Here is a 26,944-nt window from a genome sequence, read left to right as displayed (position 1 = left end):
GCCGTTTTAGGCGCGAAAAACGGGCGCTCAGCTCGGAGGGACGCCGTTTTTTTTTCTTGTGGAAACTTGGGCCCAGAGGGTGGTGAACCTGTGAAATTCTCTACCACAGAAGGCTGTGGAGGCCAAGTCACTGAATATATTTAAGAGGGAGATAGATTTCCAGAAACAAAAGACATCAAGGGGTATGAGGAAAAAAGCGGGAATATGGTGTTGAGATAGAGGATCAGCCATGATCATACTGAATGGTGGTGCAGGCTCGAAGGGCCGAATGGCCTACTACTGCTCCTATTTTCTATGTTTCTATGTTTCCCCACATCCCTACAAATTTTCATCTTGAAGAATATATCCAATTCCCTTTTGAAAGTGATTACGGAATCTGCTTTCACCGCCCTCTCAGGCAGTGCAATGAAGATCATAGCAACTCGCTGCCGAAAAAAATGTCCCCTCATCATTCGGCAATGATCTTAAATCTGTGTCCTCTGGTTACGGGCCCTTCTGCCATTGGAAACAGTTGCTCTTTATTTACTCTATCACAACCTTTCTTCAAGGCACTTCTGCTGAACTGGCCATGCGAGGGTAAACTTACTGAGTGCCAGGCTGCGGAACTTAGTAAAATGGGCCCTGCGAACTGGCGCCTCCTCTACCCAGCAGCTCCATAGTTGGCAGTCCCGCAAGAACCTGCCTAGCTTTAAATAAAAGGGCTAATTCTGTGTCCCCTTGCTCCCAGCAGGGATCCAGGGATTGAGAACTGGTTGTCAGACAGGAAGCAAAGAGTAGGAGTAAATGGGTACTTTTCAGAATGGCAGGCAGTGACTAGTGGGTTACCGCAAGGTTCTGTGCTGGGGCCCCAGCTGTTTACATTGTACATTAATGATTTAGACGAGGGGATTAAATGCAGTATCTCCAAATTTGCGGATGATACTAAGTTGGGTGGCAGTGTGAGCTGCGAGGAGGATGCTATTAGGCTGCAGAGTGACTTGGATAGGTTAGGTGAGTGGGCAAATGCATGGCAGATGAAGTATAATGTGGATAAATGTGAGGTTATCCACTTTGGTGGTGAAAACAGAGAGACAGACTATTATCTGAATGGTGACAGATTAGGAAAAGGGAAGGTGCAACGAGACCTGGGTGTCATGGTACATCAGTCATTGAAGGTTGGCATGCAGGTACAGCAGGCGGTTAAGAAAGCAAATGGCATGTTGGCCTTCATAGCGAGGGGATTTGAGTACAGGGGCAGGGAGGTGTTGCTACAGTTGTACAGGGCCTTGGTGAGGCCACACCTGGAGTATTGTGTACAGTTTTGGTCTCCTAACTTGAGGAAGGACATTCTTGCTATTGAGAGAGTGCAGCGAAGGTTCACCAGACTGATTCCCGGGATGGCGGGACTGACCTATCAAGAAAGATTGGATCAACTGGGCTTGTATTCACTGGAGTTCAGAAGAATGAGAGGGGACCTCATAGAAACGTTTAAAATTCTGACGGGTTTAGACAGGTTAGATGCAGAAAGAATGTTCCCAATGTTGGGGAAGTCCAGAACCAGGGGTCACAGTCTGAGAATAAGGGGTAAGCCATTTAGGACCGAGATGAGGAGAAACTTCTTCACCCAGAGAGTGGTGAACCTGTGGAATTCTCTGCCACAGAAAGTAGTTGAGGCCAATTCACTAAATATATTCAAAAGGGAGTTAGATGAAGTCCTTACTACTCGGGGGATCAAGGGTTATGGCGAGAAAGCAGGAAGGGGGTACTGAAGTTTCATGTTCAGCCATGAACTCATTGAATGGCGGTGCAGGCTAGAAGGGCTGAATGGCCTGCTCCTGCACCTATTTTCTATGTTTCTATGTTTCTATGTTTCCATGCTCGAAGGGTCAGAGACAGAAGCTCCACATCGTACCTTACTCCAGTCTGCCTTGAAAGAGACAGCAACACACATCACTACCAGTTCTGACTAAGGATCTGCATCTCAAACATTAATCTGTCCTTTAGGTGCTAACAAACTCACTGGGTATTTACAGCATTTTATGTTTTTATTTCAGGTTTCAACTGTTTTTTTTTTAAATAGCTACTGCATGACAGGGGCCGCAGCTGCTTTGAGACTAGGCTGGGATTTCTACACTTTGAATATATTTCTACATTTTTCTAGACTCTTGCGCATCTCCGATTTCTTTCGCTCCAGCATTGGCTGCCAAGGCTGTAAGGTCTGGAATTCCCTCCCTAAAACCTCACTACCTCTTTCTCCTCCAACTGCTCCAAACCTACCTCTTTGACCAAAACTATCCTAATTTCTCCTTCATTGGTTCATTCTCAATTTTTGTCTGATTACACACCTGTGAAGCGCCTCGAGACATCTTACTACGTCAACGGCGCTATACAAGTTGCTGTTTCAGACTGCACCCCATAAGGCTGAAAGGTAAAATGTTTACATAGACAGTGGCAACACTAAACATTTAATCTATGAGTGTAATTCCACGCACACCCCCGGATCCTCCCCAGGTTTAGGCACCCTTACCTAGGGGGCAAAGAAAAACCCCATCATCATACCCCCTGACCTTTGGGCCCTCTTATAGAATCATAGAAACATACAGCATAGAAGGAGGCCGTTCGACCCATCGTGCCTGTGCCGGCTCTTTGAAAGGGCAGTCGTGCTTAGTCCCACATTCCCGCTCTTTGACCGTAACCCTGGAAGTTCCTCATCCTCAGTACCGTCCTACTCCCTTTTAAAATTATTTATAGAATCAGCTTCCACCATCTTTTCAGGTGGAGCATCCCAGATCCCGACAACTCTCTGAGGGAAAACATTTCTCCTCATCTTCCCTCTAGGTCTTTTGCCAATGATTTTGATTCCATGATCTCGAGTTATTGGGCCACTTGTCGGAGGGATATATTTTTTCCCGATTAACGCTATTAAAATCTCGCATCATCTTGCAAAGCTCCATTAGGTCACCTCAATCTCTATTCCAAGGAGAACATTCCTAACTTTTTCCAATCTCTCCTCATAACAGAAGTTCCTCATCCCTGGAAACATCCCGATAAACCTCTGTACCCTTTCGAATAATTTTACAGCTTTCCTGAGTGTGGTGCCTAGAGTTGTCCACAATATTCCAGCTGAGGTTATAACCAGTGATCTAGAAACCTCGAGCAGCATCTCTTTATATTCTATTCCTCGATTTATAAACCCAAGTAATCCACATATTTTTTTAATCACCTTATCAACTTGCCCTGCCACTTTTAAGAATTTGCATCTTGTCACGGGAAGGATGGTCTCTCAATCTTTGTCCTTGTGAAGATCTCCAGGACTTCAGCCCCTGCTTTTTGTATGACTGGAGTTCTCACATAATGGGGGGAATTTTAACAATAAAGTGAGAGGTATTGTGTGGGGGAGAGGGATTGTGTGGGGGAGGGGGTTGGGTGCAGGGGGCGGGGATTGGGTGCGGGGGGGGGGCAGTTGGTGGGGGAGTGGGGTTGGCTGGAGAGAGGGACTGGATGTGGCGGGGTAGGGATTGGGTGGGGGAGGGGGATTAGATGCAGGAGAGGGATTGGGTGAGGGAGGGGGATTGGGCGGCGGAGGGGGAGGGGTAAATGAGCAGGTGGGAAGCTGGTGCCAACACGCACACCTCCAGGTTTTACTGTGGAGGGACAAGGGGGTGGTGCAAGGAGCGGGGCAAGGGGGCGGGGCAAGGAGGTGGGACAAGGGCGGAAGATGGGGCGGGGCTGGGGGCAGGGCAGGGGCGGAACTGGGGGTGGGGCAGGGGGCGGGACAAGGGGCGGGCAGCCAAGCTGCTCCCAGGAGGCTGGTTGGCATTTTAAATATGTAAATGCGCCTGGAAGCCTGGGATTTAAACTGTTTTGCAGGGTCGAGCATTGGACTTACCTGGTCCTACTTCCTACCTGACTGGAAGCCAAGCCTATCAATCAGGCCGGGAACCTGTCTGGGCCAAAAGACGCATGCTGTGGGGTTAAACCCCAACTTCCAGGTTTCCCGTCTGACGCTCTCCCCCCACCCCCCCATGTAACCTGCCCCAGTAAATATCCAAGCCTTCAAACTACACACAGCTGCGTCAACCAGTGGGCTTGATAAATAACCACCCCCCTACCCCTGCACCAACAGGAGGGCACCTGTTAATAAAGGTTAAATAAAGGGGTGTGCAGCAGACGTTACACTGAGTATGTTCACCTCCAACATGACCAATTCCACGTGGGGTAGTCTCATTACATTTACGATGCAGGTTCTTGAATGAAAAAAATTAATATTTCTGTACCTGTACTTTTTTAAGAACATGGTTATCCAAGATTGAAAGACGTACCTATTTGAATTTGGAATTTATATATAATTGCATACATAGAATGTACAGCACAGAAACAGGTCATTCAACCCAATGGGTCCATGCCGGTGTTTATGCTCCACACGAGCCTCCTCCCACCTTACTTCATCTCACCATATCATTATAAACTTCCATTTCTTTCTCCTCGCAGTACTTATACAGTTTCCCCTTAAATGCATCTATGCTATTCGCTTAACTCACTCCATGTGGTAGTAAGTTGCACATTCTAACCACTCTCTGGGTAAATAAGTTTCTCATGAATTTCTTAATGGGTTTATTAGTGACTATCTTATATGCATGGCCCTTAGTTTTGGTCTCCCCCATAAGCGGAAATATCTTCTCTGTATCTACTCCATCAAACCCTTTCAGAATTTTGACAACCTCTATCAGGTCACCTCTCAGTCTTCTCTTTTGAAGAAAGAAGAATGCCAGCCTTTTCAGTCTTTGCTGACAGTTCTACCCTCTCAGTTCTGGTTTCATCCTTGTAAATCCTTTTTATACTTTCTCCAGTGCTTCTATACCTTTTTTGTAAGATGAAGACCAGAATAATGCACAGTACTCTAAATGTGGTCTAACCAAAATTCTAAGGGCTAGAATTTCCCCTGGGATTGCTGCCGCCAGATTCTTAGCGGTATTCCGGCGGTTGCGCCTTTTCAACTGCTGCTGCGCGCCCCCGAGATTTTCGGTGGTTGAGTCTCGGAGGTGGCGATGCATTGCGGTAGCGGGCCGGAGCGGGCGGTGGTGAAGAGCCTAAAAGTCGGCGATCTTGCTTGCCTTACTAAAGGCAAGCAGCACCCCTGGAAAACGCATGTGTTTTTCTTCTCTGCGCATGCGCGGGCATTCTCCCACAATTTCGGGGTCAAAGGTGACCCTGCACATGCGCAGGGAACACAGAGAGTGCTGGACATTTTGAAAGTGCAGAGGTGGGTCAATCTGAGAGAGGGAGGAGCTGTTGAATAAGATCTGTGTATAGAGGGGCGTGCATGGAAGTAACTCATCTTTATTAGGGGCAGATTTTAAAAATTGAATAAAATTTAGTCAGCTGAACTCCTACAAAATAGGGGGAAATACTTTGAAACAATATAATTTTACTGATTGAGACACTAATGTTCTCTGAATTGTGAGTGAATGGCAACAGTTGTGAACCCTGTAAAAGCAAGGGAGGGTTTCTGTAAGATTTCAAGGTAATAATACTTGTTTGAAAGCACTGCAAAATAAAACAAGAGGCAGGAAAACATTTGAAAAAGCCAGGAATTTAAACCTCAGTTGCAATATTTTCTATGAGGCCTCGATTTGGCTGGGCCAACTGATTATCGTTTATTTCTCATCAAATGCTCCTGTTTCTTCTTGTTCTCCTTCAATATACATTGGGAGTGAGAGATAAACTAAAAATGCAGCCGTTTCCCCACAGAGGAAAAAACAAAAGAAAATGGAGGCATAACGCTGGGCCCAAGTAAGGTAAGTACCTAAAAAAAATGGGTGGTTTTGATCCTGAGGGATAACGGGCATAGCGGGCGGTAAAAACAACATTTTTGTTGAAATTTGCGCTGCAGGGGAATTTTGATTGATTTTTGGGCGGGAAACGTGGACGGGCAATGTGCAGCAACGCTGGTGGTAATAGTGGGCCCAAATTATTGCCGGCGATAATCGGGAGGTGAAACGGGCGGTACCAGGTGGGTATTTTACATTTTTCTCCAAAACGGGCGATAACTGGGTGGTAACTGGGCGATGTGAGAGGAGGTCGGGGGGGGGGCGCGGATGTCTAGTCAGGTCGGGAGGGGAGCAGAGGTCGCGTCGCCGGGGGGGCGAGCGGAGGTCGGGTCACCGGTGGGATGGGGGGGGGCGGGGAGCGGAGGTCAGGTCGCCCGGGTGGGGGAGAGCAGGGATCGGGTCCGGTCCGGGGAGCGGGAGTCAAGTCGGGTCGGGTCCGGTCAGGTGGGAGGTGAGCCTTATCCACGCAGCCCCAGTGAGGCCATTCGGCCAGGGCTAGGGGCTGCGTGCTTCGGGCCCCTCCCACAGTTTTGGCCGCCTGGAGCTACTGCACATGCGCGCCCACTGTAGCGTGCATGTGCAGAGGTCCCGGCACTGTTTTCACTGCAGGGACCTGGCCCCACCGCCGACAGCTCGTGCTGCGCCGCGCCCAGCTCCAGAGGACCTGCAGGGAGCCGGAGAATAGGTGAGTTTTTTTTAGGCGCACTTTGTGGCGCGAAAAACGGGCATCCAGGTCCGGGCTGCGCTGTTTTAGGGCGCGGCCCGAAACTTGGGCCCAATGAGAGCAGCCCCAGGACTGTGTGATTCAGTAAGCATTGCTGCTGTTACTCAGAAATAGACAATCCTGAACACAAAAGGAAGCTCCTGGATATAATGTTGCAAAGGTTCTTTCAAGGTCTGTATGCACAGACTGGATCCTTTCATGTGTAACTGCACAATCTTAGCTCAGTGGCAGCACTCTTAAACTTCTGATTCAGAAGATCGTGGGTTCAAGCACCGCTCCAGAGACTTGAGCACATACTAGGGGAATCAAGGGGTATGGTGAGAAAGCAGGAATGGGGTACTGAAGTTGCATGTTCAGCCATGAACTCATTGAATGGCGGTGTAGGCTAGAAGGGCCGAATGGCCTACTCCTGCACCTATTTTCTATGTTTCTATAAGCTAAGCAGATGCTTCAGTGCAGAGAGAGCAGCACTGTTGGTGGGGCCAGCCTTCAGGCAAAATATTAAACCAAGGTCCCGTCTGCCCTCTGAACCCACAGCATTATATTAAGAAGAGCAGGGGAGGTGGCCTGCACTATGTTTATCCCTCTACCAACAACACGAAAGCAGGTTATCTGGTCATTTATCTGATTACTGTTATTGGGACCTTTCTGTGCAAATTGGCTATCGTGTTACCCTGAACTACAACAGTGACTACACTTCAAAAGTAATTCATTGCCTGTGAACTGTTTTAGAACAACCTGAGGTCATGCAAGGCACTATATAAATGTAAGTTTTTTATTTCTAAGGACATTACTCCTCATCTGTGATCATGCTGGTGCTGAATAGTGTCCTAACATTTAAATGGTCTTATAGACCGTGGACTCTCAGCCTTGGACTCCCAACTTTTAAATGCACATTTCTACCTGTTCTTTTAGGAGCAGGTCAGTAGGAGATTGAGAGATAATTAGGTCCAGTAATCCAAGAACTTTTTGAAGATGCACCAATAAATCTTACGAAGACTAAGAAATGTAATATCAATGCAAGACTTCCCCCTTCCACGACCATGTCCTCCCTTTCTCTCCTGAAGATGCTGCAAGTTGTTCAGAGGAAAACAGGTTGTTTCATTCCCCTTCACCCTGAACAATCTCCTTGACTCTGGAGTATTTTGCGCTTTTTGGCAGCAGTGTAGTCATTGAACGATCCCTCCCACAAAGGACAGATCAGAGGTTTCCCACAGAAGCATCGAGGACACTCCTTGTTCTCCAACTCCCTGTGAGTAAGCTGCACTCGCAGAGAAGTTGGGAATACTGGATCACCAAGAAAGGCAGGTTTGAGGTGCCAGCACTGAGGCTGGAATTGGTCAACGTGACTGGGGCATGGTCTAAGATGGCTAGTTTTCCCATTGCACAACTGTGGACCTTAGACATGTGGGTTTGCCTCAGGTGTCAGCTGTGGCTCAGTGGGTAGCACTCTCGCCTCTGAGTCAGAAGGTTTGGGTTCAAGTCCCACTCCAGAGACTTGAGTACAAGAATCTGGCACTCCAGTGCAGAACTGAGGGAGTGCTGCACTGTCATGGGTGCGGGCCTTCGGATGGGATATTAAACCAAAGCCCTGTCTGCTCTCTCACGTGGTCGTAAAAGATTCCATGGCACCATTTTGAAGAAGAGCAGGGGAATTCTCCCCAGTGTCCTGCCAATATTTAACACTCAATCAACATCACAAAAACAGTCTAGCTGGTCAGTAGCACATTGCTGTTTGTGGGAGCTTGCTGTGCGCAAACTGGCTGTCGCGTTTCCCACATTATAAGAGCGACTGTGAAGAGCTTTTCGATGTCCTGTGGTCATGAAAGGCGCTATATAAATGCAAGTCTTTCTTCCTTTTGAAGAAGCAATCTGGAACCTGTCCTCTCCCTTTGGGGTACATGGCCTGCCAAATATCCACAACGTCACAAGCCCAGTGACTTTGCATCATGTCACATGCCCTGGATGTCTGTACTTGCTAGAAGCCTGTTTTACGGCTGGAGCATGTACATAAGAACATAAGAAATAGGAGCAGGAGTAGACCATGCAGCCCCTCGAGCCTGCTCCGCCATTTAATATTATCATGGCTGATACGATGATGGACTCAGGTCCACTTCCCTGCCTGCTCCCCATAACCCCTTATTCCCTTATCGGTTAAGAAACTGTCTATTTCTGCTTAAATTTATTCAATGACCCAGCTTCCACAGCTCTCTGAGGCAGCGAATTCCACAGATTTATAACCCTCTGAGAGAAGAAATTTCTCTCAGGTGGTGTCCCCAGTCTCCATTTCCCTCATATGGGGGGAGGGATGGGGGAGCGATAAGTATGCGGGAAGCTGTTATAGGGAACCTGACGGTGTCTGTACCTGGGACGTAGACATTCTGCTTTGTAATCTTTTCTTTCCTGCTTCAGGCTCCTTCAGGAGTGGCCATCACCTTCTGCCATGCTGGTTCCCAGGGTGAAGAGGAGCTGGTTCTGAGGAGGCCAGGGTTTTGACCCACTCAGCCTCTCCTGAGCTTGGCACGTCTCACCAGCGTGTTTCCTGTAAGGCACTCTCTTTACAGTAGGGCTCAGAGCATCTGCTTCTCCTCTTTTAATTGTAGAGGTATGGGAGCCTGATTACTTTTATTTCTGCTCGTTTGGTCAGTATAGTTCAACTGTGTCCTTTTTTTAAACACTCCCCTCTAAAAGCTTGGCTTCTAGTCCCAGGAGCTGATCTGCAGACTAGGCCATACGTAAGTTTCAAAAAATATATATTGCACCAATTTGAAAGAAAAAAAATCACTTACAAAAAGTTAGCAACATTTACCTTTCCAATCTGGGCAACTTTCCACTTCGCATAACAGTCAAAGCCAAGTGTAGCCTTCCTAATTACAATGAGATCCCTGTATCTGAAGAGCCAACAGATCCTGTAATATTATCACGCCTTCTAATGCCAGCAGATGCCTCTGGCCTGAACAGGATCTTATGAAAGGTTTCATACATGAGACTCCTGGGGCTCTGTGACAGCTTCTCTGCTGTGGCACAGGTAGCCATGGCTGTTTTCCCTCTGTTAAGCTGGAAAGCTCGGAGATAACCAGCTTCAACTCCCGCTTCATGCAATCATAATACAGCACAGAAGGAGGCCATTCAGCCCATCGTGCCTGGACCGGCTCTTCGAAAGAGCTATCCAATTACTCACCATCCCCCTGCTCTTTCCCCGTAACCCTGCAAAATGGGTCCTTTTCAAGTATATATCCAATTCCTCTTGAAATAGAAAGTTTCTATTGAATCTGATTTCACCACCCTTTCAGGCGGTGCATTCCAGATATTAACAACTCGCTGCGTAAAAAAGAAATTCTCCTCATCTTCCCCTTCTGCATCTTTTGCCAATTATCTTAAATCTGTATCTTCCTTGATGGCAGTTGTGTTTTGCATTTTGGAAAACACAATATAACCACTACAAAAAAAAGCGTGGCTGCTACCTTGACTGCGCCTGCAGGATAAATCCCCTGAAGCCACTGTCCCAATGGGAGAGGCCTCACCAAAGGGACACAAGTCAGAGAATTGGGACTATAGTGTTGCAGCTCTTTCACCGACTCATAGTCCCGACAACTTGCATTTATATAGTGCCTTTAATGATGAAAGCTTCTACCTGATGATCACTGGAGAGTTTGTCTGAAACGTATAAGGGCTAGAATTTCGGCTCGTTGCCGTCTTTGGTTTCGCCCCGGAGTGAGCTCTTCTGGGCCCGCCGTGGTTTTCGGGGGCGGTTTTGGCGGGGCGCGGAGTATTACCGCCCGGAAGAGGCGAGCCAGTCTGCAATGCCCACTTTGGGCTGGAGGCGATTTTTGCCTCCAGCCCGATCCGTAGAACGCCGTGCCAGGACTACCTGTGAAAACGGGCGGTCCGACCTGTAGCGGCTGCAGTGAGCTAAGTAATGTCCACCTCTTTTCTTGTGATTTATGTTGTGGTGACGTGAGTTACTTATTGGGAATGTTTTTGGTGGGTTTTTCTCAAAGTTTTTTTTTCCCCAGGCCTCTCTCAGAGCGCTCTCAGGCCGGCTGTTTAGCTCGGGATTTTCCCATGCTCAGCCGGTCTAGCGCCCTGAGAGAGGTGTGCAACGCCTCCCTTAGCGCTCCACCCCACACTCAGGGCCCAGCTGCCCAATTTTGCTGACTGAGGTGCAAACTGTTCCCGGGCGCTATCAGGACCGCCCTGCCGCCATTACCATCCCGAAATGAGCAAAGCCGAAAGTCCAGCCCTTATAGTTTGTTTGTAATGTACCAAAAAGAATGTAATGTGTTTCATCATTCCTTTCTCTTCAAAAGGTAAACGTTAAATTTATGGGGCTGAATTTGCAGTCGGAGGCTTCCCACAGGCGGATGTCTCCGACCAGCAAAAAATCTACGAACTTACATTCTGCCTCGAGATCCACGGAGACTCGCGCTCCTCGGCCTCTGCACGAAGGCCTACGTAGAGGGCCACGTATCCCCGGGGCCCGAGGCACAGGCGATTTGCGAGCGCCCCTGGGATCTCTTAGGCTGTCCCAACCAATCAAAGAAGGGAATCCCCATTCATGCTTATGCGGGTTCCGTATGTATAAATGATAAATTTACATGATTTAACGGGGCTAAAAATAAACTTACCTTATTGCACGGGAGTTTCAATGTATAAATGATTGAAAAAAAATGATTTTCACGTTTTTTAAAACTCCGCTCGCGGAGGCCCCTTTCCTGGAGACGTCTTGACAGATCGCAAGTTCCGGGTTTTAGCTCATGCACAGCGCATGCCTAAACCCACAACTAGCGTGGCCCCTACGAGCGTGTGTGCACCTCGTACACACCCGTAGGGGCCGTAAATGACAAGTAGGTGGGGTCCTGGTTTATTGTTTCATCCAAAAGACAGAGACCTCTGACAACGCAGCACTCAGTACTGTTCTGAAGCACCGGCGCAGACTTCAATGGTCAAATCCCGGAGTGAGGAACATAGGAACAGGAGCAGGCCATTCAACCTCTCGAGCCTGTACCGCCATTCAATGAGATCATGGCTGATCTGTGACCTAACTCCATGCACCTGCCTTGGCTCCATATCCCTTTATACCATTCGCAAAAACCTATCGATCTCAGATTTAAAATTAATTGAGCTAACTAACATCTATTGCATTTTGTGGGAGAGAGTTCCACACCTCTACCACCCTTTCAATGATTTCCTGAATGGCCTGGCTCTGATTTTAAACTTGTGACCCTTGGTCCTACACTCTCCCACCAGCAGAAATAGTTCCTCTCTATCTACCCCATCAATTCTTTACAAAATCCTAAAAACCTCAATGAAATCACCCCTTAACTTTCTATATTCCAGGGAATATAAGCCTAGTTTATGTAATCTCTCCCCATAATCTAACCCTTGGTGCTCTGGTAATGTTCTGGTGAATCTCCTTCCAAGTCGGTAACCAGAACTGTACACGGTGCTCCAGATGTGGTCTAACCAGGGCTTTGTATAGCTGTAGCAAAACTTCCTCCTCATTATAGTCTAGCCCTCTAAGTATAAATGCTAAGATTCCATTAGCCTTCTTTGATTATTTTTTTGGACTTGACTACAACATTTTAGTGATGTGAGTACATGGACCCCTAAATCTCTTTGGACCTCCACTGTTCCAAGCTTTGCACCAATTAAATAATACTCAGACCTATCCTTGTTTGGTCTTAAATGGTTGATCTCACACTTACCTGCATTGAAATCCATCTGACACATTTTTGCTCACTCACTTAATCTATCAATGTCTCTTTATAATTTTATGCTCCCGTCTTCACTACTTACTAAAGCACCAATCTTTGTGTCATTGGCAAACTTGGATATATGGCTCCCTATTATGTTATCCACGTCATTAATAAAAATAGTGCAGAGTTGAGACACCAGCACATATCCTTGAGGGACACCTCAAAGTCACTTGCTACCAATTCGAGTACACACCCATTATCCCTACTCTTTGCCTTCTACCGCCTAACCAATCTCTTAACCAGATCAATAATTAGGCATCAATTCCACGAGCTTTAGTTTTAGCTAATCCTAACCTTCATGACTTAGGTAACTGGGGTTCAGACTGAGACAAACTGACATTCAAATTCATGTTAGTAGAAGTTAAACACTACCCTCAGTGTTGCTTGATTCAGTGTTATGTCAACCAATGAAATGGAACATACCTGATTAGATGCATGAAACCCAAATTCTGGCCTCTCACAGCTATGAAGGTCTTTGATCTTGACCACTTGATTATTGCCAGTTTCATAGGTGACTCTGCAGTTGCCCGATACATCAACCTAAAAAGGAGAAGGGATTCAAATTAAACAATTGGTAGGTCCTCCATTGGTCATCTTAACCTCAGGAAGCATCCTGCGGCACTATGCTTGATCTACACCACCTAATTTCTCCCAAAAGACTATCTTGAGCTCAGACTGGCAGTCACTTTCAGTAACTGAATAGTAGAACATTTGGGGGCCGAAATTGCCCCTTTCGATAAGGCCTCTGACCGTCGGAAAACAGCAGCCACGGGGCGGTACAAAATGGCCGCCGGCTCTCCGTGGAGGGGCCGCCATTTTAGAAATTGCCTTTCCTCGGGAGCGGAGCGGTGTCCGGGACCGCTCCGCCTGTTTTCCCACCACGACAGCCAGTTCAGCCTGACAATTACAGGCCAGACAGCCTAATGTCAGAGTGGGGGAACTTGTAGCGCCGCTGACCGACTGATCGGGGTCACAGACCCACTGTGAGGGCATTTCCGCCCTGCACTCAACCGGAACACTGCACCACGGGAAAAAAACAAAGTGCTGAATTTTTCCGGTATCTCCGCCCCATGGACTGCGACGGAGGAAAACTTTAAAAAACAGTAGGTGCGCCCCGTTTCGGGCAATCTTTGGGCTGGACCCCCATCCCGCCCAAGTAGCTGCACCGCCAAATTAAATTAAAATACTTACTGTTGTGTATCTGTAAAGCATGCACTCCCATGTTTCGCCACCAGGGAGTGCATCCCCTGAAGTCCCAAGGGATCCCAGCATCCCTTGGGAGCACTGTATATAATCCGGCCCCTAAGGCCTGTTCCTCACTCTGGAGTGTCTTAATAAAGACTGAGGTCACTGTTAGTTTAACCTCCCTGTCTGCAGTCTCATCTGTGTTAGGAACACAATAACTGGCGACGAGTATACGAATCCAACGCAAAGATGCAGCAAACTGTGGGCATCCTGGAGAAGTTCTCGGAGAGTGAGGACTGGGAAGCTTTTGTCGAATGGCTAGACCAGTACTTTGTAGCCAATGAGCTGGACGGAGAAGGAAGCGTTGCAAAAAGGAGAGTGGCCCTCCTCACAGTCTACAGGGCACCGACCTACAGCCTCATGAAGAATCTTCTGGCTCCGGTGAAACCCACAGATAAGTCGTATGAGGAGCTGTGTACACTGGTTCGGGAGCATCTTAACCCGAGGGAGAGCGTGCTGATGGCGAGGTATCGGTTCTACACCTGCCAGCGATCTGAAAGTCAGGAAGTGGCGAGCTACGTCGCCGAGCTAAGGCGACTTGCAGGACAATGTGAGTTTGATGGCTACCTGGAGCAAATGCTCAGAGACTTTTTTGTACTGGGCATTGTCACAAGACCATCCTACGAAAACTTTTGGCTGTAGAGACACCGACCCTCAGTAAGGCCATTGCGATAGCACAGGCGTTTATGTCCACCAGTGATAACACCAAACAAATCTCTCAGCACACAAGTGCTAGCAATGTTCATAACTTAACTGGAACTGTGTTTGCAAGCAGAAATGTACAGGGCAGAAACCACGAGTCTGCAACTGCCAGCAGGCCTCAGATGACTCAGAGTCCGCAACAAAGGATGAATGCAAGGCAATTCACACCTTGTTGGCGTTGTGGAGGCTTCCATTCAGCCTATTCATGCCGCCTCAAAGGATATGTTTGCAAGAGCAGTGGAACAATGGGGCACCTCCAACGAGCTTGCAACGAGCTGCAAGCTCGGCAAAACCTGCTAAACACCACGTGGCAGAGGAAGATCGGTCCATGGTGTATCAAAGCAATTTTGAGCCTCAGAGAGAGGAGGCAGATGCTGAAGTACACGGGGTGCACATATTTTCGACGAAATGTCCACCTATAATGCTAAATGTAAAATTGAATGACTTACCCATAGCCATGGTACTGGACACTGGCACTAGCCAATCCATCATGAGTAAAAAGATGTTTGAGAGACTATGGTGCAATAAGGCACTCAGATCAGCCCTGAGCCCCATCCACACGAAACTGAGAACGTACACCAAAGAGCTTATCACTGTCCTGGGCAGTGCCATGGTCAAGGTCACCTATGAGGGCATGGTGCACGAACTGCCACTCTGGATTGTCTCGGGCGATGGCCCCACACTGCTTGGAAGGAGCTGGCTGGGCAAAATCCGCTGGAACTGGGATGACATCCGAGCGCTATCACATGTCGATGAGGCCTCATGTCCCAGGTTCTTAACAAATTTCCTTCCCTTTTTGAGCCAGGCATTGGAAACCTTTCCAGGGTGAAGGTGCGGATCCACTTGGTCCCAGTGGCACGACCCATTCACCACAAGGTGCGAACGGTACCTCACATGATGAGGGAGAGAGTGGAAATCGAGCTGGACAGGCTGCAACGCGAGGGCATCATCTCCCCAGTGGAATTCAGCGAGTGGGCCAGCCCGATTGTTCTAGTACTCAAAAGTGATGGCACGGTCAGGATTTGCGGCGATTATAAAGTAACTATTAATTGTTTCTCGCTACAGGACCAATACCCGCTACCTAAGGCAGACAACCTATTTGCGACGCTGGCAGGTCACCAAGCTCGACCTGACTTAGGCCTAAATGACGCAGGAGCTGGAGGAGTCTTTGAAGGGCCTCACCTGCATCAACACGCACAAGGGACTGTTCATCTACAACAGATCCCCGTTTGGAATTCGGTCGCCTGCAGCGATCTTCCAGAAAAACATGGAGAGCCTACTCAAGTCGGTACCACGCACGGTGGTTTTTCAAAACGACATATTGGTCACGGGTCGGGACACCGTCGAGCACCTACAAAACCTGGAGGAGGTCCTCCAGCGACTAGATAGCGTAGGGCTGCGGCTGAAGAGGTTGAAATGCGTCTTCATGGCAACAGAAATGGAGTTTTTGGGGAGAAAGATCGCGGCGGACGGCATTCCGCCCACAGACACCAAGATAGAGGCTATCAGGAACGCGCCCAGGCCACAGAACGTCGCAGTGCAGTCGTTTCTGGGTCTCCTCAACTATTTTGGTAACTTCCTACCGGGGTTAAGCACCCTCTTAGAGCCCCTACATGTGTTATTGTGTAAAGGTGAGAACTGGGTATGGGGAAAAAAACAAGTAATTGCTTTTGAGAAAGCTAGAAACATTTTATGCTCCAACAAGCTGCTTGCTTTGTATAACCCGTGTAAAAGACTTGTGCTAGCATGTGATGCGTCGTTGTACGGAGTCGGGTGTGTATTACAACAAGCTAACGTTGCAGGGAAGTTGCAACCTGTCGCCTATGCCTCCAGGAGCTTGTCTCAGGCTGAGAGGGCTTACAGCATGATTGAGAAAGAGGCATTAGCGTGTGTGTTCAGGGTAAAGAAAATGCATCAATACCTGTTTGGCCTCAAATTTGAGCTGGAAACCGATCACAAGCTCCTCATATCCCTGTTCGCTGAAAACAAGAGGATAAATACTAATGCCTCAGCCCACATACAAAGGTAGGCACTCGCGCTATCAGCATATAATTATACCATCCGTACACAGGCCAGGCACCGAGAACTGTGCGGATGCTCTCAGTCGGCTACCATTGCCCATCACGGGGGTGTAAATGGCGCAGCCTGCAAACTTGTTGATGGTGACGCAGCCCGCAGACTTGTTGATGGTCATGGAAGCATTTGAAAATGGTAAATCACCTGTCACGGTCTGCCAGATTAGGACTTGGACCAGCCAAGATCCTCTGCTGTCCCTAGTAAAAAAAACTGTGTACTGCATGGGAGCTGGGCCAGCATCCCCATTGAAATGCAAGAACTAATCAAGCCGTTCCAGCGGTGAAAGGACAAGCTGTCCATTCGGGCAGACTGCCTGTTGTGGGGTAACCTCGTAGTGCTACCCAAAAAGGGCAGGGAGACGTTCATCTTGGATCTCCACAGCACATATCTGGGTATAGTAATGATAGAAAGCGAAAATATAGAAAGCGATAGCCAGATCCCACGTGTGGTGGCCCGGTATCAACTCTGACTTAGAGTCATGTGTACGGCAATGCAGCGTGTGTGCTCAGTTAAGCAACGCGCCCAGAGAGGCACCACTAAGTTTGTGGTCCTGACTCTCCAGACCATGGTCAAGGATCCATGTCGACTATGTGGGCCCGTTTCTCGGTAAAATGTTCCTGGTGGTGGTGGATGCTTTTTCAAAATGGATTGAATGTGAAATAATGTCAGGAAGCACCGCCACCGCCACCATTGAAAGCCTGAGGGTCATGTTTGCCACCCACGGCCTGCCTGACATACTGGTCAGTGACAACGGGCCATGTTTTACCAGTGCTGAATTTAAAGAATTCATGACCTGCAATGGGATCAAACATGTCACCTCGGCCCCGTTTAAACCAGCCTCCAATGGGTAGGCAGAGCGGGCAGTGCAAAGCATCAAACAAAGCCTTAAACGAGTCACAGAAGGCTCACTCCAAACCCGCCTGTCCTGAGTACTGCTCAGCTACCGCACGAGACTCCACTCGCTCACAGGGGAGCCCCCGGCTGAGCTACTCATGAAAAGGACACTTAAAACCAGACTCTCGCTGGTTCACTCCAACCTGCATGATCAGGTAGAGAGCAGGCGGCAGCAACAAAATGTCAACGATGGTCGCGCCACTGTGTCATGGGAAATTGATCTGATTGACCCTGTGTACGTGCTAAACTATGGACATGGTCCCAAGTGGATCGTGGGCACGGTGAAAGCTAAAGAAGGGAATAGGGTGTTTGTAGTCAAACTAGACAATGGACAAATTTGCAGAAAGCACCTGGACCAAACGAGGCTGTGGTTCACAGGCTGCCCTGAACAACCTACAGCAGACACCACCTTTTTCGAGCCCACAACACACACCCAAAGAATCAACGACACCACCCCGGACCAGGAAATCGAACCCATCACGCCCAACAAGGCCAGGCTCACCCAGCAGCCCTGCAGGGCCAACAACCCGCCAGCCCAGCGAGGGCACAGCCAACACACCAGAACAGACATTTGTACCGAGGTGGTCCACCAGGGAAAGAAAGGCTCCCGACCGCCTCACCTTGTAAATAGTTTTCACTTTGACTTTGGGGAGGAGTGATGTTGTGTATCTGTAAAGCATGCACTCCCATGTTCCGCCACCAGGGAGTGCATCCCCTGAAGTTCCAAGGGATTCCAGCATCCCTTGGGAGCACTGTATATAAGCCGGCCCCTAAGGCCTGTTCCTCACTCTGGAGTATCTTAATAAAGACTGAGGTCACTGTTACTTTAACCTCCCTGTGTGCAGTCTCATCTGTGTTAGGAACACAATACTTACCTCTTCATTTTCAGCTTGATCCATCGATAAAAATGGAGGGCAATTTCTACCCCAATGATCTTTAAACGTCAGTTCTGAAAGCCAAGCAACCCATAGTTGAAAGATTGATGCCAACCTGGACAACTGGCGACTCAAATAAAGACCAACATTTTGAGAATGGCCCTGGGTGTAGGCCTTGACCGACATCCTGCAGTCCCTCCTGGAAATGTTAGTTTGTCGGCATCAGATGAGGAATATTCATAGTATGATATGGCACAGGAGGCCATTCAGCCCATCATACCGGCTCTTTAAAAGAGCGATCCAATTAGTCCCACTCCCCTCCTCTTTCCCCATAGCGCAGCAAATGTTTCCCCTTCACATATTCATCCAACTCCCTTTTGAAAGTCATTATTGAATCTGCTTCCACCGCCCTTTCAGGCAGCGGGTTCCCGATCACAACAACTTGCTGTGTAAAAGAAATTGTCCTCATGTTGCCTCTGGCTCTTTTGCCAATTACCTGTATCCTCTGGTTACCAACCCTACTGCACTGGAAACAGTTTTGCCTCTATCAAAATGCTTCAAGATTTTGAACGCCTCTCTCAAATCTCCCCATAACCTTTTCTGCTATAAGGAGAACAACCTCAGTTTCTCTCCATGCACCTCCTTTAAAATTGTACCATTTAGTTCATAATGCCTCTCCTCATTCTTACTACCAAAATGTATCACTTCCCACTTCTTTGCATTAAATTTCATCTGGCATGTGTCTGCCCATTTCATCAGTCTATGTCCTCCTGAGGTCCGTTACTATCCTCCCCATAGTTTATACATTTCCGAGACTTGTGCCATCTGCAAACTTTCTGTCCGTTAGCCAATTGTGTATCTATGCTGTCCCTTTATTCCCACGGGCTTTAATTTTGAGAATGGCCCTGGGTGTAGGCCAGTATTATGTGGTACTTTGTCAAACGCCTTTGAAAGTTCATATATACATCAACGACACTATCCTCATCAGCCCTCTCCATTACTTCATCAAAGAACTCAATTTAGCTAGTCAAACACGATTTGCTTTTAACAAATCTGTGCTTTCATTTATTAGCCCATACTTTTCCAAATGCCAATTAATTAGTCCCGGATTATTGTCTCTAAAATTTTCTCCACTCCGATGTTTGGTTGTCGTGTTTATCCCTCGCTCCTTTTTTGAACAGGGGTGTAACATTTGCAATCCTCCAGTTCTCTGGCAGCACTCCCATATCCAAGTAGGATTGGGTGATTAGGGCCAGAGTCTCCGCAATTTCCACCCTTACTCCCCTCACTAATCTAGGATGCATCCCAGCTGGAGCAGGTGACGTTCTGCTTTGAGGATTGCCAAACTTTTAATTACCTCCGCTTCATTTATTTTTATCCTGTCCAATATATCTATTGCCTCCTCCTTTACTGCTGCATTGGCAGTATTCTCTTCGCTAGTACAGGGATATGCAAAGTACTTACTTAGTACCTCAGCCATGCTCTCTGCTTCCACAAGAATATCACTACTCCTTTCCTACCTATGTGTTTAAAAATGACTTTTTGCTTCCCTTTTATGGTGGCTGCTAATCTGTTGTCATTTTCTCTCTTTGTGACTCTTATTCCCTTTTTTAGATCTCCTTTGTACTTTATATATTCAGTTTGGTTCTCGACCGTGTTATGAACTTAAAAATTGTCATAAGCCTGCTTTTTCTGTCTCAATTTAACCTCTAAGGGCTGGATATTCGGAGTGTTGCCGCCTCTGTTTATGCCCCAGAAGGGCGGTAATGTTGGCGGGAAATCACTTACGGGCGGCCAGCCTCCAGCAGCCCACCAGGACATTCGGTGCCGGGTTTGCGGGAGGGCGGAACACGCCCAGGAGAGGCGAGTCAGTGTGCAACGCCCCTGGTTGCGACACCATTTCAAAATTTGTTTCGCGCACTGAAGTTAGCTCTCCTCCAGTTAAGTATTTTTATGCTTGATTGTTCCTTGTCCTGTTCCGTAACTATTCCAAACCTGATAATATTATGATCGCTGTTCCCCAAATGCTCTCCCACGGAAACATGTTCCAGTTCATTCCGCAGAACTAGATCTAGCATTGATTCCTTCCTCGTTGGGCTGGAGACACAGTGATAAAGAAAGTTCTCGTGTACACATTTCAGGAAATCCTCTCCCTCTTTGCCTTTTTACACTATTATTAGCCCAGTCTAAATTAGGATAATTGAAGTACCCCTTTATCACTACTCTGTAGTTCGTGTATCTTTTTGTAATTTGTCTGCAAATTTGCACCTCTATCACTATTTGGTGGCCTATAGCATACACCCAGTAGTGTAATGGCTCCTCTATTTTTCCTCAATTCTAACCAAATAGATTCTGTCAGTGAACTCTCACATACATCATCCCTCTCCAGTGCTATAATAGTTTATTTTATCAATAATGGCACTACCCCTCCTTTTTTTCCTTTCCTACCTTTCCTGAATAACTTGGAATATTATGGCCTAGAAATTCCAGGGCACAGGAAACCTGCCCCGGGGCACTGCAGGTCACAGTTAACAGCCGGCAAAATTAATAGCACTGGCAACACCAGTATATTGCAATTACCCCTTGTCTGATCCCTCCTATTTCTGAAATATTCTTTACTCGAGTGCCATTTGTCTTTCCCAGTCCTCTGTACACCTTGCTTCTCCTCTCTAATATTTCATCCTGGTGCCCATCCAAATTAGTTTAAATCCTCCCCCATAGCACTAGTTAACCTTCCCGCAAGGACATTGGTCCCCGCTCTGTTGAGGTGCAACCCATCCACCTTGAACAGGTCTCTCCTGCCCCAGAACTGGTCCTAATGCCCCAGGAATCTGACGTCCTCCCTCCTGCACCATTTCTCCAGCTACACATTAACCTGTTTCATCCTACTATTCCTATACTCACTAGCGCGTGGCACTGGGAGTAATCCGGTGATTATTAACTTTTGAGGTCCTGCTTTTTAATTTCCTCCCGAGCTGCAAGACCTCAACCCTTTTCCTTCCTATGTCATTGGTTCCCACATGGACCATGACTTTTGGCTGTTCCCCAACCCCCCTCAAAATGTTCTGCACCCTCTCAATGATGTCCTCTACCCTACACCGGGGAGGCAATACACCATGCAGGGTGTAATATAGCTCCAACTCGTGGACTACTGCTCCACTTAGTGGACTACTGTGGTAATGCAACTACTCATGTAAATACAATAAAAGCATTATGTGACAAGGTCGCCTGACAAGTTCCTATAGAGCCATCTTGTATGTGTGTGTTTGTGATGTTGTAAAGAGGATATCACATTGGCAACATAAGGTAGGATAATTGGATTCCCTAGCTGAAATTTTTCTTGGTGGATAATTCTGCCAAACAACAGAGCGACTATGAGAGGTTCTTCGTTTTGCAGCACAGCTAAAAATCCATGGAAAATTACAAGCACATTCACACAGGGCACACATTGGCAGTTACAGAAAAGCATGTTCATCCCGCTGACTGTCACAGGAGAAAGGGTTAGAATTGTGAAATGTGGTACAAAATCCTGAAATGTGATGTAATAAATCAACAGTTAACTTATCTAACCACCATAAAGCAGGGTCAAAATAATGAGGATGCTGGAAATCGGATATAAAAACAGAAAATGCTGGAAACACTCAGCAGGTCAGGCAGCATCTGTGGAGAGAGAAACAGAGTTAACGTTTCAGGTCGATGACCTTTCAGCAGAAGTGGAAGATGTTCGAGATAAACAGAGCCAGGGAAGCGGAGGCAGGCAAAGAATAAAAGAGAAAGCTCTGTTATATAGTGGAGGGCAGGAGTGATTAAATGACAAAAGTGATGGCAAAATGAAGTGATAATGAGATAAATATAGAAACAAAAAGTGGGTCGAGGGGAATTGTAAATGGTTACAGCAGAACAGCAGAGGGGAGAGAAGCAAAGGGGGAAAGGCTCCTGTGGCCCAGGAATACGGCGGAAGAAAGGCGGGTAGACTCCAGGGGTTTGGATCACCCTGCTGGCTGTGTACCGATAAGGAATCCCCATCCAAAGCTCCAGTCCACACCTCCTCCGCTCCCACTGCCTCTAGTGTAGACATCCTCCATTACCAGCACTTGTGATCCAAGAGAAAATGGGAGCAGTGAGTAAGGTCTAAAGTTGTTAAACTCAATCATAAGTCCTTAAAGCAGGCCCTGATCTGTTACTTCATCATATTGAGTGTTCTTCATGTTTAAGCCTAGTCGGTAAGAGTCGGTGGGTTATTTCACCATGGTGACTAGCACAGCAGAAACCATGAAGAGGACAGTAACAGATGTCAGGAGGACACAGACTGACTGGTGAAATGGGCAGACACATGGCAGATGAAATTTAATGCAGCGAAGTGTGAAGCGATTCATTTCGGTAGGAAGAATGAGGAGAGGCAATATAAACGAAATGGTACAATTTTAAAGAGGGGGCAGGAACAGCGAGACACCTGAGGGTGTACGTGCACAAATCGTTGATGGTGGCAGGACAAGTTGAGATGGCACACGGGATCTTTGGCTTTATAAATAGAGCACAAAAGCAAGGAAGTTAAGCTAAACCTTTACAAAACAGGTCCCAGCTGGAATATTCTGGCCAGTTCTGGGCACTACCCTTCACAAAGTATTACAAAGTATATAAAGCACTGAAACAGGCCATTCAGGCCAACAGATCTGCTTCGGTGTTTATGCTCCACACGAGCCTCCTCCCACCCCTCTTCATCTAACCCCATCAACATATCCTGCTATTCCTTTCTCCATCATGTGCTTATCTACCTTCGCCTTGAATGCTCCTTGAATGCATCTATATTATTCGCCTCAACTACTCCCTGTGGTAGCGAATTCCACATTCTCACCACTCCCTGGGTAAAGAAGTTGCTCCTGAATTCCCTATTTCATTTATTGGTGACTATCTTATATTTATGGCCTGTAGTTCTGGTCTTTAGGAAGGATGTCAAGGCCTTAGAGAGGGTGTAGAAGAGATTTACTCGAATTCTACCAGGGATGAAGGAATTCAGTTATGTGGAGAGGCTGGAGAAGCTGGGGTTGTTCTGCTTAGACTAGAGAATGTTAAGAGGAGATTTGATAGAGGTGGCCATAATCATGAATGGTTTTGATTGAGTAAACATGGAGAAATGATTTCCAGTAGCTCAAGGGTCATGTATAATGAGAAGGGACTAATTAGCAATCTTGTTGTGCGAGGCCCCTTGGGGAAGAGTGACCATAATATGGTAGAATTCTTTATTAAGATGGAGAGTGACAAAGTTAATTCAGAAACTAGGGTCCTGAACTTAAGGAAAGGCAACTTCGATGGTATGAAGCGCGAATTGGCTAGATTAGACTGGTAAATGATACTTAGAGGTGGATAGGCAATGACAAACCTTTAAAGATCATATGGACGAACTTCAACAATTGTACATCCCTGTCTGGAGTAAAAATAAAACGGGGAAGGTGGCTCAACCGTGGCTAACAAGGGAAATTAATAGTAGTGTTAAATCCAAGGAAGAGGCATATAAATTAGCCAGAAAAAGAAGCAAACCAGAGGACTAGGAGAAATTTAGAATTCAGCAGAGACCTGGGTGTCATGGTTCATCAGTCATTGAAAGTTGGCATGCAGATACAGCAGGCGGTGAAGAAGGCAAATGGTATGTTGGCCTTCATAGCTAGAGGATTTGAGTATAGGAGCAGGAAGGTCTTACTGCATTTGTACAGGGCCTTGGTGAGGCCCCACCTGGAATATTGTGTTCAGTTTTGGTCTCCTTATCTGAGGAAGGACGTTCTTGCTATTGAGGGAGTGCAGCGAAGGTTCACCAGACTGATTCCAGGGATGGCTGGACTGACATATGAGGAGAGACTGGATCAACTGGGCCTTTATACACTGGAGTTTAGAAGGATGAGAGGAGATCTCATAGAAACATATAAGATTCTGACGGGACTGGACAGGTTAGATGCAGGTAGAATGTTCCCGATGTTGGGGAAGTCCAGAACCAGGGGACACAGTCTTAGGATAAGGGGCAGCCATTTAGGACTGAGATGAGGAGAAACTTCTTCACTTAGAGAGTTGTTAACCTGTGGAATTCCCTGCCGCAGAGAGTTGTTGATGCCAGTTCATTGGATATATTCAGGAGGGAGTTAGATATGGCCCTTACGGCTAAAGAGATCAAGGGGTATAGAGAGAAAGCATGAAAGGGGTACTGAAGGAATGATCAGCCATGATCTTATTGAATGGTGGTGCAGGCTCGAAAGGCCGAATGGCCTGCTCCTGCACCTATTTTCTATGTTTCTATGTAACCAGAGGACACGGAGTGATGGTGATCAGCAAAAGAATCAGAGGTGCGATGAGGATACATTTTTTTACATAGCGAGTTGTTGCGCTTTGGTTTCACTCTCTGGGTAGAAACAAATTCAATAGTAGCATTCAAAAGAAAAGTGGATAAATAATTGGAAGGAAAAGAAATTACAGAGCTATGGGGAAAGTGCAGGGGAGTGGAACTCATTGGCCAAAGAACCAGCCCAGGCACAATGAGCCGAATGGCCTCTTTGTGTTGTATCATTGTGTTGTATGATTTTAAGGGCCTTGCCTATGATATGCAAACAAGTACAGGCAACTCTCGATTATCCGGGTCCCTTGGGGATTGAGCTATTCCGGGTAAACGATTTTTCCGTTAAAGTTAAAAATGTAATGTATAAATACAATCCTTAGGGCGAGTTTACATTTATAAATTAAAACATTAATGAATCAATACAATCAGCTACAAATAGTAACAAAAGATGGACATTACCAGCATGCATGTACAGGTTCTGTGCCTGGAACCTGGTGCCAACCCTGCCCCCGTTCCTAACGTCAGCGACTGCCGCGAGAGACAGCGGCTGCAGCAGCACGCACACACACACACACACACACACACCAGCAAAACAAGGGCAGAGGAGGATGATTTTTACAGTGAGAGAGAGAGAAAGAGAGAGAGTGTGTGAGAGAGAGAATAAGCAAATACAAATGAGCGCAGTGTTTGGAAGGCAATTTTTCCAAATTATTTGGGACTGTCTTTTCACTTGTTAGCAACAGAATTTTAAATCCCGTTACAACAGTTTTCCATTGGATCTGTGTACAGATAATCGAGAGTTGCTTGTAGTTACACTGAGAGTGCAGTGGGAAGTACATTTGTTATAACTTAAACTGCAGGTGTACCCCATGGGGGCAATTTTATGTGTGTGCTGCTTGAGATCTTCTATCCATTGATATATCTATCGGTCACTGATAATACAGGGTGAAATTTAAGTACACAGTGTATTTTTCGCAATGGTGAATTTTGGGAAGGAGTGGGTGCAAGCCCTGAAAATGCGAGGTGGATTTCCTGGGGCATGAGGGCTTGCTATGCTAGAGGGAAATTTTGATATTTGACACTTTATTCCTTGCAATTCGAGGCTGCACATTCATCATAAATGTATTGAAATAAGTGGAAATAATACTTCTGATGTAAACAGCACTCAACACAAAGAACATAGCAGCAATTTATTTCTACTTTGCGCTTCAAGTGCAGGGATAATTCTCAATACACTTTATATTAAGTAGGAAAAAACATGTACATGAATGATTGCAGCCAGCTGCATTGTAGCAAAGGTAAATCACGCTCGTCTCCTACTCCCACAGAATTAGACTAATCAATTTAAGAGCAGAAAGAACAAGCTTTGACTGAAAACCATGTTCCATTAAGTACGGGACCAAATACATCCACACCGTGATCCAGCGAAAGAATTTGAGTTTATTTGCCAAATGCTGGGCCAAATCAGCATTGGATCCACACATTGACACGTGTACAACCGCTGGATTTCCGTGCACATTCACAAGAGCCCAAACTCGGAGCGTGCATAAAACTCTGCACACAAGCAGAAACCCAATTTCTGGACATTGTAAGAACATAGAAACAGGAGAAGGCCATTCAGCCCCTCAAGCCTACTCCGTCATTCAATTAGAGTTTGGTTGATGGCCCCAAACTGCATGAGAACACTAACGGCAGGTCGGGGCCATAAAAGGAACGGAGGTGCGGCGGCCTGGGAGCAGCGTGGAGGCGTACCACGGCACGGTACACCATGAGCTGGTGCAGGAGGGCGACAGCAGCGAAGAGTGACGTCATCAAAGTCCAGGTCGTTGATTGGAGCGTGGGCAGGTACAGCAGGAGCAGCAAGAGACTGTGGAGGGATGTGATCAGGAAAGGCGTGAGTTCGAGGCCAGGGGCCCAAGGACAGCATGGGCCAGTCCACACTGCGATATGTGTGCGCACTAGGTCTGTGCAACAGAGCAGGTCTCCAGTCGCCTTGGTTAACCCTTGCTAGTGGACCAAGACCTAGCTCCGTCAAGCCCATGTGCTGATGTACAACGGCCACCACACGTTAAAAAAATACACGCACAGGCATCTTCCACCCTTCAAGATGTAGCTCAGGACCTGAAATATTAGGTCCTTCATTGAAACACCTGTGAACTCATCCCTTTTTGACTTGGAAGCAAGTCATCCTCATTTCGAGGGACTGCCTATGATGATGATGAGTTTGATTTGCACCTTAACATTTGCCCACTTTTACCGAGAATTTCCAAAGGCAACAAATCCACTGATTTATATCAGCCAACTGTTGACATCCACACAGCACTGCAGAAAGGCAATAACTATCTACACTGGCAATGCAAGCGTGTGCGTGCATGTGCATGTGCATGTGCATGCATGTGTGCGCACTTATGTAATGTGCGTGCGCATACATGTGTGGATGCGTGTTGGTGTGTGTGGTGTGTATGTGCATACGTCTGCTTCGGTGCACGTGCATGCGTGTGTGTGTGCGTGTGTGTACGTGCGGGCATGCGCACACA

General features: G+C 47.1%; 1 protein-coding gene across 1 annotated transcript in view; it reads right to left on the bottom strand.

Annotated features, from left to right (window-relative positions):
• LOC139234721 (microsomal triglyceride transfer protein large subunit-like) overlaps positions 1–26,944 on the bottom strand; it is a 157,209-nt gene that overhangs the window by 88,143 nt on the left and 42,122 nt on the right. Inside the window, exon 5 of the mRNA XM_070865403.1 lies at positions 12,717–12,833. Coding sequence (XP_070721504.1) covers positions 12,717–12,833 — 117 coding nt within the window. The remainder of the gene's footprint in view (positions 1–12,716; positions 12,834–26,944) is intronic.

The sequence above is a fragment of the Pristiophorus japonicus genome, chromosome 22, assembly GCF_044704955.1.
Source record: "Pristiophorus japonicus isolate sPriJap1 chromosome 22, sPriJap1.hap1, whole genome shotgun sequence".
Taxonomy (NCBI): domain Eukaryota; kingdom Metazoa; phylum Chordata; class Chondrichthyes; family Pristiophoridae; genus Pristiophorus; species Pristiophorus japonicus.
The sequence above is the reverse complement of the archived record's forward strand: the minus strand, read 5'-3'. Positions and strand labels throughout refer to the sequence as shown.